This window comes from Gopherus flavomarginatus, chromosome 1 (assembly GCF_025201925.1).
Source record: "Gopherus flavomarginatus isolate rGopFla2 chromosome 1, rGopFla2.mat.asm, whole genome shotgun sequence".
Classification (NCBI taxonomy): Eukaryota; Metazoa; Chordata; order Testudines; family Testudinidae; genus Gopherus; species Gopherus flavomarginatus.
In genome coordinates this window covers 101,547,685-101,559,571 of record NC_066617.1, presented here as the reverse complement: position 1 = coordinate 101,559,571, position 11,887 = coordinate 101,547,685, and the positions used below count along the sequence as shown (strand labels likewise).

Genomic DNA, 11,887 nt, shown 5'->3' with positions numbered 1-11,887 from the left:
ACCAGACTCGATCAAACCCAAGGTCCATCTAGTTCAGTGTCGTACTGATCTCTACATGCAGCATGATTGCAGCTCGAGTAGACATACCCAGACTAGCTTTAATCTAGCTAGACTGGATACTGGAGCAGTGAAGCTGAGGCAGAACAGACATCAGCTTGGGCTAGCCATACAGGTAATTAACTAGGATTCTTGGTAGGCTTGTCTAGTCCATGCGACTATGGCTTTGCTGCTCTGATATCCAAGCTAGCTAGAGTTTGGGTATCCCTATGCATACATCCATGAGTGTAGACATACTCTCAGATAGTGGCCAGAACCAGATACTTCACAGGAAGGTGTAAGAACCGCACTAGAAAGCAGATGCGGGATCATTTGCCTCCCAATAAGGTCTCATCCTAGCCCTCAATTGTCTGATTAGTCTGACCCTTGAAGCAGGGATGTTGGAACAATTTGTATAGTGGGGATGCTGAGAGCCATTGAAACAAACTGTAAACCCTGGGTATGTTGGAAACCACTTCAAGCCAACGGGTGTGGCAGCACCTCCAGTACACTATTTCCAGTGTACTGAAGCATGAAGTTTTAGATCCTTTCCAAGTTTTCAGTAATAATTTTGACAACTCAGGCTATTCCTGTTGTCCACATAAAGACCTAATCCTTTTTGGAAGTTTGCTAAGTTCTTAGCCTCAACAACATCCTGTGGCAGTGAGTTCCACAGTCTAATTGCACATTATGTGGAAAAGTATTTCCTTTTATCCACTTTGAATTTTCTGCTTTTACATTTCATTGCATATCCTCTTGTTCTTGTGTTACGAGACAGGGAGAACAGAAGCTCCTCCCCTGTACCAAGCATCATCTTATAACATTTAATCCTGTTCCCTCGTCTTTATCTCCTTTCTAAGATGACCAATCCCAGCCTTCTCCATCTCTCCACATGAGAGGCAGGCAGGGAGTGCACTTAACATTTTCAAATGATGCCACAGAGCAGGTGCCCATCTTACTTGTTTTTCACAACTGTTTAGTCCTTTGGCACCAGTCACCTGGGATTGTGCCAGTGTATTAGGATCAGGGTAGAAACATAGGGCCAGCTGGGACATGACGGAGTGACTGACATTTGTCTGTCCCTTCTTCCCTCACCTGCCATGGGGCTCTGAGGATTCATACAATTTAATGCCCTGGCTGCTTCTTCCAGCTCTGCTCCATGAGGCATTACTGCCATTAAACTCTGTGTTCCCATCTGAGCCCATCAGCGCTGCTCTTAAATTGCCCAGGAGGGAACAACGTTATACATGTACAGCACTTAAATACAACAGTCAAAGGTGCTACCAAAAGCCCTTTGACAGAGAGATGTAGCCGGGTGCTGTGCCACAGAGTCCTGTGTCTGTGTGCAGACAGCAGTCAGCACTCCCAACACCATGGCAGAATGTGTGTGTTAATTCCTACCACTTCTCTCACCCATCCACCAGCTAAGCCTGATATCTGACACCGCGGTTCTGCCGCTGTGCACTATTTGGGAGCAACTGGGTCACAGGAGCTGGAGGAGCACAAGGCCTGCAGCCATCCCAGGGCCAGCGAGTCTCCCACACCATCCAAAGCTACAAACAGGAGCTCTGTTCCCTGAAATGGAGAGGGTGGGAAGGTGGTTAAAAAACAAACTGAATTTATTGGGGGTTGGAGACATGGGGGGCGGGTTTGATACTGCAGGCAGCCAATCCCAAAGGAAACGTCACTTTTGGCCCACGTTCTACAGTGACAATTAAAGGGGACTACTGGCTCACATTACTATTATTTATTTCTATCGCACTTAAGAAGTATGTATCATTTGAGTCATAGTAGCACTGAGATCATGGCTCCATTGAGCAAGGCACTGTACAGACACAAAGAAGCCGTCCCTGGTCTGAAGATCATATGCTCCAAATAAACGAGGCAAATAAAATTGGTATCCTTATTTTACATGAGGGGGAAACGAGGCACAGAGAGATAAAGTGACTTGGCCAAAGAGTCTGTGGTACAGCCAGAAATTGAACCCACATCTCTCGAACCCAGTGCCTTTACCACCAGACCATCTCTCACAACATGATGGCCACCATGTTTCACTGCCATGTGGAATGATACTATTGGCCAGTAGCCGGTATGCCAGTCCCTCCACCTTTAACTGGAGACCCCTTAGAGGGCAGTAAGAAGGGAGTTCAGCTTCTATGGGCCATTCAGTCTCAGTCCAGATTCTCAGTCTTACAACAACATTATATCAGTTAGATTAAATTGACAGACACCCCAAGTATATGGATAATAGGAACAGCCTGGCAGCAAAAAGATTCTTTATGTGGGTGACCATTCTCGACAGGGCTTTCATTTAAGAAGGCACCAGTGTTACTAAAACAAAGGATTTCTGTGTCAATTTTGTCCTTCATCGGGTACTACATGTACCAAGATGGGTCTTTTCCTTCTTGTTTGTTTCTTCCTCATGATCTGGTTTGTTGCAGAAAGAAATGATTGGCCCAGAGGTCTCTCTCAGGGAAGGACATGCAACAAATTGCTTCGCTTAGTATCATTTGAATGATACGCTATAGTAGTTTATAAGCGAAGCAATTTGTTGCAGACACACTCTCCACCCAGTGCAATGTAAGGAGCCTATCAGGACCAATTAGCTTTGTTAAAAAGCCACCGCTAAATTGGAAGAAAGGCTATGATCATTTCTATGCCTGTGATCGGTCTCCCTTCATCCTCTGCCTGGCTATGGCTAAATTATGTCTGCCAAAGATGCAGGAGCGGCGCCAGGGTTTTTGGCGCCCTAGGCGGGGGTCCTTCCGCACTCCTGGTCGTTGGCAGCAATTCTGCGGCAGGGCGGGGGGGGGTCCTTCCATGCTCCCGGTCTTTGGAGCACTTCAGCGGTGGGTCCCGGAGCGAGTGAAGGACCCGCCACAGAATTACCGCCGCCGACCCAGAGTGCGGAAGGACCCCCCCGCTGCCGAATTGCCGCCAAGGGCAGCAAAATGCCACCCTCCCAAATCCTGGTGCCCTAGGCGACCGCCTAGGTCGCCTAAATGGAAGCGCCAGCCCTGCAAAGATGATACATCTTTTGGACTCCTAAAAATACATCTGAAGAGCAATTTTTGTTGTGCTTGAAATGCATCCAGCTGCATCAAGTGTCAAAAATATTAAAAAATATTTCCAGGAGGTGATATCTACCTACAAGCTCTTTCACTTAGCACAAGCTGGACACACTACTATGCCAACAGAAGTCTGCAAGGCCTCCCTGTATTCAAATCCCTCGATTTCTACAAGAAACCTGCTGGCTGATTAGGTCTTGGGGTAATGAGGCATAATCTATGTATGTTATGCAAAAAACAAACACCCCTTGCACTTCTTCCCCCTTATGTTATTAAAACACTATTGCCAAGATGTGGCTATACACTACTATGAATATAGCCACATCTTTTCTTATTGTTTATGGCAGGGGCGGGCAAACTTTTTGGCCTGAGGGCCGCATCGGGTTTCGGAAATTGTATGGAGGGTTGGTTAAGGGAGGCTGTGCCTCCCCAAACAGCCAGGCGTGGCCCAGCCCCTGCCCCCATCCGATACCCCCCGTTGCTTCTCGCCCCCTGACAGCCCTCTCCCGGGACTCCCACCCCATCCAACCCTCCTTCTCCCATCCACACCCCTACTCCCTGTCCCCTGACCGCCCTCAGAACCCCTGCCCCTGATCATTCCCCTGTTGCCCCATCCAATGCCCCCCTCCTTCCTGACTGCCCCCCCAGGACCCCGGCCCCAATTCAACCCCCCGTTCCACACCCTGACCACCTGAACCCCTATCCACATCCCCGCCCCTGACCAACCCCCGCAATTCCCCTGCCCTCTATCCAGCCTCCCCCCACCCCTGCTCCCTGCCCCCTTACTGCGCTGCCTGGAGCACCAGTGGCTGGCAGCACTACAGCCGTGCCACCCGGCTGGAGCCAGCCACGCCACTGCACAGCACAGAGACTGGGTCAGACCGCAGCTTTGCAGCTGCGCTGCCCCAGGAGCTCGCAGCTCCACTGCCCAGAGCTTTGCGCCGGTGACGCATTGATTTGAGGCTGCAGGGGAGGGGCCAGGGGCTAGCCTCCCAGGCCAGGCACTCCGGGGCCGGGCAGGAGGGTCCTGTGGGCTGGATGTGGTCCGCGGGCCGTAGTTTGCCCACCTCTGGTTTATGCTGTATTCATTTCCCCTGCCCTCCCGCTGTCTGTCTTTTCGGTTGTGAGCTCTTTGGGGAAAGGACAATTCCTTCTTTTCTGTTTGGAAAGCGTCTAACATACTGTGGCTGCTACCAGAACCAAAATTTGTCATACCAGAATACTACACTCAGGATATTTTTCAAGAGCAAAGAATAGACCTTTCCAGTGAAGGGCACAGAGTATGGGTTTGCCAAGCAATGTTGGTCCCCTTCTTAGCTAGGCTTAAAAGAAAACATTCTCGTTCAAAGAGGGAAAGCAGACTGATAGATTCTCCAGTCATCTGCATGTCCTCTCCTTGCAAGTGTACGCCATACCTCTGGTATATGGGATTTAGCCCCGGCTAAGGGAGAAATCTGGTAGCAGCCCCTTCTTAAAATATCGACAACATGTCATTGGCACCACATTTAGTTCAGATGACCTTACCATTACACAAGTAAAGCACTCAAAGCAACTTAACCAAGAACATGTTTATGTGCAGTTTTTTTAGCATGCACCTATGGGGATTGGTGACCTCTGAAATTGGGCAGGCAGAACTGATACATGAAGGGGATCTCAATTTATTGTTAAAGCTCATGGTGTATGTCACTTGAAACAGGGTGCCCAGGGGAATCAAAACCCAACATGCCCATCCCACTGGAGGGGACCTCAAGGCCATTGAAGTGCTACTCGCTGCTCCATCCCCAGATGCTCAAAGACTCAGTATTGTGGGGCCTCCCTGGAGCTTGGCCCGGGTAGAACTCCCACCCTAACCTCAGAATCACACACTCCACTGGAGGGGGGAAGTGCCCCATCTCAGACCACAAACTCAAGCTGGGCTTTGAAAAGAGCTTGGCTCCTACCTCCCACATTCCTAGAGGGTTTGGCCTGAGGCTGTGGCAGGCTGGAAGAGGCAACTGGAGAGGAAACGGAAAGGAATGATTTGGGGTGGGGGGCTTCATCATGTGAAATTTGGTGGGGGGAAATCACAGGTAGTCACAGCACATTTGATGAAAAATGGTTATTTGCGATTTTTCTCTCATCTCTTCCCTTGTATCCTCCCATGCTGTTTCCTCTCCCTACCTCATGAGGGGCCAACTGCAGGGAACTGGAAGGCCCGGGGGGACACCCACCTCACTCCGACATTTTGCTTCACTGTGCTCTATCAGTGGGGAGCTGGAGTTCAGGTTCATTAGCGGGTTGGCTGCTCAGGGCAAAGGCAGTGACAAAACCCAACCCTTTTATTTTCGGGAGGAGAGGGAACCTTGAAAAGTTAAAGCTTCTAAACCAGAAACCAGAATGATCAATACAGCAAATGATCAATAAAGAAATAAGTCAGTTCAAACAAACACTAGAGAAAAAGAAAGCCCCAGGGCTAATGAGACACAACCACTCTCCTCGGTTTCTCACCTGTAAACCTCTAAGGCAGAGGTGGGCAAATTATGGCCTGTGGACCACATCCAACCCGTGGGACCGTTCTCTCCGGCCCCTGAGCTCCTGGCCGGGGAGGCTAGCCCCTGGCCCCTCCCTTGCTATTCTCCCTCCCCTGCAGCCTCAGCTCACTGTGCCCCGGGTGCAATGCTCTGGGTGGCGTGCTCCTGGGGTAGTGCAGCTGCAGAGCCTGGCCTGAACCAGTGCTCTGTACTGCACGGTGCGTGGCTGGCTCCAAACGGGCAGCGCAGCTGCCTGTCATCATGCAGCAGCGCCGCCAGCCACCGGTGCTCCAGGTAGCATGGTAAGGGGGCAGGGAGCAGGGGAGGGGGATTGGATAGAGGGCAGAGGAGTTCAGGGGGTGGTCAGGGGCCGGGGGAGTGGATAGGGGTCAGAGTGGTCAAAGGGCGGGGAACAGAGAGGTTGAATGGGGGCAGTTGATTCCAGGGGTGGTCAGGGAGAAGGGGTGGTTGGATGAGGCAGAGGTCCCGGGGGGGGGAAGTGAGGAAAGAGGGGGGTTGGATGGGGCAGCTGGGGGCAGTCAGGGGACAGGGAGAAAGGGTGGTTGGATGAGGCAAGGGTCCCGGGGAGCAGTCAGGAAGGAGAGGGGGTGCTGGATGGGGTAGGGAGAAGTTAGGGGTGGAGGGTAAGGAGGTACTCAGGGAGAAGAGGTGGTTGGATGGGACAGGGGTCCGGGGGGGGCAGTCAGAAAGGAGAAGGGGAGTTGGATGGGGCAGTTGGGGCAGGTGGTCTTGGGGTGGTCAGGGGACGGGGGGTGGTGGATGGGCAGGTGCCCGGGGAGGTCATCAAGAAACAGGGGTTTGGATTGGTCAGGAGTCCTGGGGGCCATCAGGAGCGAGAAGCAGGGTGGGTCAGATAGGGGGTGGGAGCCGGGCCACGCCTGGCTGTTTGGGGAGGCACAGCCTCCCCTAACTGGCCCTCCATACACTTTCTGAAACCCGATGTGGCCCTCAAGCCAAAAAGTTTGCCTGCTCCTGCTCTAAGGGATGCTCAAAAGCAGATTATTCCTAAAGTCCAGTGCACCAGGCTCTTGAGCCATGCTCTCTCTCATGCTTCCTTCACCGGTTTCATGCCTACCTGATCATAACTTCCTGTCCATGGACCGGGAGTTCTGGTTCCACCTTTGCCCAGATGCCCAAGACACGGTTCCATTCGTCATCGCTGAGCCCCATAATTTGTTGGCGCTTGAAAAAAAGAAAAGCAGAGATGAGGTTGTTTCCCAAGTGGTGCAGCTGTATGCCCTGCCTCAGAGTGCGGCTAGAGAGCTCACTCCTGGGGTTTATAATCCCTCCTCACAGACGGACACCTGTCAATTGTCAGCTGGAGTTTCGCTCTCTTTCAGGCTAGTCTAACCTAATCTGCCTCTCTCTTTCTGGGAAGCTATTTTGGGTCAGGTGCTATTGTGGCTGCCACTGATGGAATAATTTCTGCTTTTCCTATTGGGTTGGCACATGTCCCATTGTGGGCAGAAAGGGCACTGCTAAAGTGCAGTGCCAGGACCCTGTCACAGAGCTGGTGTCCCAAGGACCCAAGAGGCAGAGTCAAAGTTTCAAGCTGTAGATTTCAGAACCACATACTTGGCAGCACCAAGATGGACCATGTCTGTCTGTCTGTAGTGACCTGTCCTTTTGCACCCCCATTCATCCCCCCAGGATGGGCAACAGGGGAGGGTCCAGCTCTCCTGTAGAACTGGTTACTGATTACAAGAGTATTTCCTTTCCACTGCTGATCTGGGATTAGATTTTACATTTCCTTTTTAATAGTCTTATTTTCTTCTCCAGTAAAACAGGTGATTCTCTTTTAGAAAATCGCACAGCCTCATGGAGAAGTCTCCTCAGGAGCTTTTAGTTCCTCTGGGTCCAAATGCCATGTGTTCCCCTCCTCAGTCTCCAGAACCAGGAAGAAACCAAGGGGGATATTACATTATAGCACTGAACTGCTTGAATGTTGCAAGTTGACACCCAGAATGTGTCACAGAGCCCCCAGGGAACCATTCATCAAACAATACAAAACCTGATGCTTCAGGGCTCAAAACAATTTCTAACTATGAGAGACCAGGGTTAGACCTACTGTCCGGGGCAGATGATCCCACATCTGCATATTTCAGGGCTCTGAAGCGTCTGAGACAGGTCTCTGGGCTAGATGAACCCAGAGTCTGATCCTGTCTGATAATGTTTTCTCCCCTAATCATCAGGACCACCCAGAGGATTCAGGGGGCCTGTGGCAAAGTTGGAGGAGCTGCAGCACTTGTATTCACCCGGCAGTGGTCCGGGTCTTTGGCAGCATTTCGGCAGTGGTGCCCTTCAGTCGCTCCATGTCTTCAGCAGCACCGAAGGGCCCCCTGTCATAAACAGATAGCTAAGGGTTAATGTCTCTCACCTGAAGCACCTGACCAGAGGACCAATCAGGAAACCGGATTTTTTCAACTTTGGGTGGAGGGAATTGAGTGTCTAAGTCTTTTGTCGTCTGCCTGCTTTCTCTGAGCTTTGGAGAAGTAGTTCTACTTTCTAATTTTCTGTTTCTAAGTGTAAGGACAAAGAGATCAGATAGTAAGTTCTATGGTTTCTTTTCTTTGGTATTTGCATGAATATAAGTGCTGGAGTGCTTTGATTTGTATTCTTTTTGAATAAGGCTGTTTATTCAATATTCTTTTAAGCAATTGACCCTGTGTTGTATCATCTTAATACAGAGAGAACATTTGTATGTATTTTTCTTTCTTTTTATATAAAGCTTTCTTTTAAGACCTGTTGGAGTTTTTCTTTACTTCAGGGAAATTGAGTCTGTACTCACCAGGGAATTGGTGGGAGGAAGAAATCAAGGGGAGATCTGTGTGTTGGATTGCTAGCCTGACTTTGCATTCCCTCTGGGGGAATAGGAAAGTACTTTTGTTTCCAGGATTGGGAACAGAGAGGGAGATTCACTCTGTTTGGATTCACAGAGCTTGTGTCTGTGTATCTCTCCAGGAGCACCTGGAGGGGGGAAGGGAAAAAGGATTATTTCCCTTTGTTGTGAGACTCAAGGGATTTGGGTCTTGGGGTCCCCAGGGAAGGTTTTTCAGAGGGACCAGAGTGCCCCAAAACACTCTAATTTTTTGGGTGGTGGCAGCAGGTACCAGGTCCAAGCTGGTAACTAAGCTTGGAGGTTTTCATGCTAACCCCCATATTTTGGACGCTAAGGTCCAAATCTGGGACCTAGGTTATTACATGAGTGGCAGCGGGTGGGAGATAGACAGAATCCAGAAGCCAGTAGGAATATTATATTTTTCTTTTCTCTGCTAAGGGCTTTTTAGCAGAGAGAAACAGTTGGTTTTAAAAGGGAACCAGAGAGAATTTTTTTTTCTACTCTCTCTGGCAGTTTGTGGCTTGCATGTTAAGCGAGAAGCCATTAAGAGACTGTGAGGGTCTTTTGTCATGCAATAGCCCTCCCATTAGGAGGCAAGTACCGGCACTTATATGCATGCAAATAAAGTGGTTTTTCTGGTTTCCCTTCATTGAACATTAGCTAGAGAGAGAAAAGGAAAAAAGCACTGTTGCTAGGCAGACTCCAGGAGGGAACAGAGCCTGCAGTTCAGAAGATAAACACCGGAGGGCACCCCAACAGAAGAAAACAGGAACCATGACTTCTAAGGCAAAAATTGACGCCGAAGAACAAATCAAAGAAGCTGAACACAGGCGACAACTGGAAATAAAACAAAAAGAGATGGAGATGAAAGAAAGAGAAGAACAGATCAAAGAGGCAGCCTACCAAAGAGAACAGGCAGCCTACCAAAGAGAACAGGCAGCCAAAGAGGCAGCCAAGGAGGCAGCACACAAAAGAAAACTAGAAGAAGAAGAGTGGCCTACCGAAGGAAACAAGCAGAAGAAGAGTTGGCCCACCGCCGAGAAATGGAAAAGCACCAAAAAGAAATGGAAAAACAACAAAAAGAGAATGAAGAGAAGGAAAAACAGAGAAAACATGAACTGGAGTTGGCAAAAACTGGGCTGCATGTGCCAGCCAACCCTAACAACCCGGCGCCAATTATTGCTCCACAGCACAGGAAATTTCCCACCTACGAGGCAGGTGATGACACCGAGGCCTTCTTGGAAAATTTTGAAAGAGCCTGTCTTGGGTACAGCATTCCCGAAGACCAGTACATGGTAGAATTGAGGTCACAGCTCAGTGGACCTTTAGCAGAGGTGGCAGCTGAAATGCCTAAGCAGCAAATGAATGACTATAAACTTTTTCAAACCAAGGCCAGATACAGAATGGGGATAACCCCAGATCATGCCCGTCGGCGCTTCAGAACCCAAAAGTGGAAACCAGAGGTGTCATTTCCCAAACACGCCTACTACATTGCAAAAAACTATGAGGCCTGGATAACAGGAAACAACATTCAAACCTTGGAAGAACTGAACCTCCTCATACAAACGGAGCAGTTCTTGGATGGTGTTCCTGAAGACATCACACGGTACATACAAGATGGAAATCCCAAAGATATCGCTGAGGCGGGGGAAATTGGAGCCAAATGGATGGAACTGGCAGAAAGCAAGAAAGCTACTGTCAAGGGGAACGATTACCCCAGGGGGCACACAGACCATAAACCCTACAACCGAGGACAGCCAAAGACCCCACATACCACCCAAGTAAAGCCACAGATACCCTACCCTTCCACCTCACCAGTCTCCAGTAACTCACTTCGGCCCAGTGACCCATCAGATGGAAGATGCTTTAAGTGTAATGAACTGGGACATATCAAGGCCAACTGTCCCAAGAACACCATGCGAGTGCAATTCATTACACCACCATCACACCAAAGATCCCCAGGCCCGGATGCCTCTCAAATACCTTTGGAGCGAAGGGAAAATTTGAGAGTGGGCGGAAAGAAGGTTACTGCGTGGAGAGACACGGGGGCACAAGTGTCAGCTATCCACCAATCCTTCGTTGACCCCAAATTCATCAACCCAAAGGCCAAAGTTACAATTTACCCCTTCATGTCACAAGCTGTAGACTTGCCTACAGCTCAACTGCCTGTCCAGTACAAAGGCTGGTCAGGAATGTGGACTTTTGCAGTCTATGACAATTATCCTATCCCCATGCTACTGGGGGAAGACTTGGCCAACCAGGTGAGGCGGGCCAAGAGAGTGGGAATGGTTACACGTAGCCAAACCAGGCAAGCTTCCAGACCCATTCCTGATCCTGAGCCGTCCACAGAGGCCCCGTCTGTGTTACCAGAGACCCAGACAGAGGTAGTGGACCCGGATTCCATGCCTACCACTGAAACAGCCACAGCATCTCCAGTCCCAGGCCCGGAACTGGAACAGCAACCAGCACCAGCAAGTGCAACCACATCTTCAAACTCAAAGCCAGAGGGCGCCAGCGAGCCAGAACTGGCAGAAGCAACAGACAGCCATACCCAAAAGGCTCAGCCAGAGCCTAAAATACCCTCAGGTGCACCAGCGGAGAGCGGTTCACCAGCAACGGAAACAACCCCATCACCTACATCGCTTCCAGAGGGACCAAGCCCAAGTCCACAGTCTGAGGAAGAACTGGTGACCCCAGCCTCAAGGGAACAGTTCCAGGCTGAGCAGGAAGCGGATGACAGCCTTCAGAAAGCTTGGGCGGCGGCACGGAGCACCCCACCGCCTCTCAGCTCTTCTAATCGATCCCGGTTTGTTATAGACCAAGGACTTTTATACAAGGAAATTCTTTCTGGTGGACACCGGGAAGAATGGCAGCCGCAAAAACAGTTGGTGGTTCCAACTAAGTACCGGGGGGAAGCTCTTAAGCTTAGCCCATGATCATCCCAGTGGCCATGCTGGGGTGAACAGAACCAAGGACCGGTTGGGGAAGTCCTTCCACTGGGAGGGGATGGGCAAGGACGTTGCCAAGTATGTCCGGTCTTGTGAGGTATGCCAAAGAGTGGGAAAGCCTCAAGACCAGGTCAAGGCCCCTCTCCAGCCACTCCCCATAATTGAGGTCCCATTTCAGCGAGTAGCTGTGGATATTCTGGGCCCTTTCCCAAAAAAGACGCCCAGAGGAAAGCAGTACGTACTGACTTTAGTGGACTTTGCTACCCGATGGCCAGAAGCAGTAGCTCTAGGCAACACCAGGGCTAACACTGTGTGCCTGGCCCTAACAGACATCTTTGCCAGGGTAGGTTGGCCCTCTGACATCCTTACAGATTCAGGGTCTAATTTCCTGGCAGGGACCATGGAAAAACTGTGGGAAACTCATGGGGTGAATCACTTGGTTGCCACCCCGTACCACCATCAAAC

The 11,887-nt window shown here is 50.3% G+C and overlaps 1 protein-coding gene across 1 annotated transcript in view; it reads right to left on the bottom strand.

The window, feature by feature from the left end:
* MB (myoglobin) overlaps positions 1-6,927 on the bottom strand; it is a 25,037-nt gene extending 18,110 nt beyond the window's left edge. The window contains exon 1 of the mRNA XM_050927422.1: positions 6,711-6,927. Coding sequence (XP_050783379.1) covers positions 6,711-6,805 — 95 coding nt within the window. The 5' untranslated portion in view covers positions 6,806-6,927. The remainder of the gene's footprint in view (positions 1-6,710) is intronic.
* Between the last annotated feature and the right edge of the window lie 4,960 nt (positions 6,928-11,887).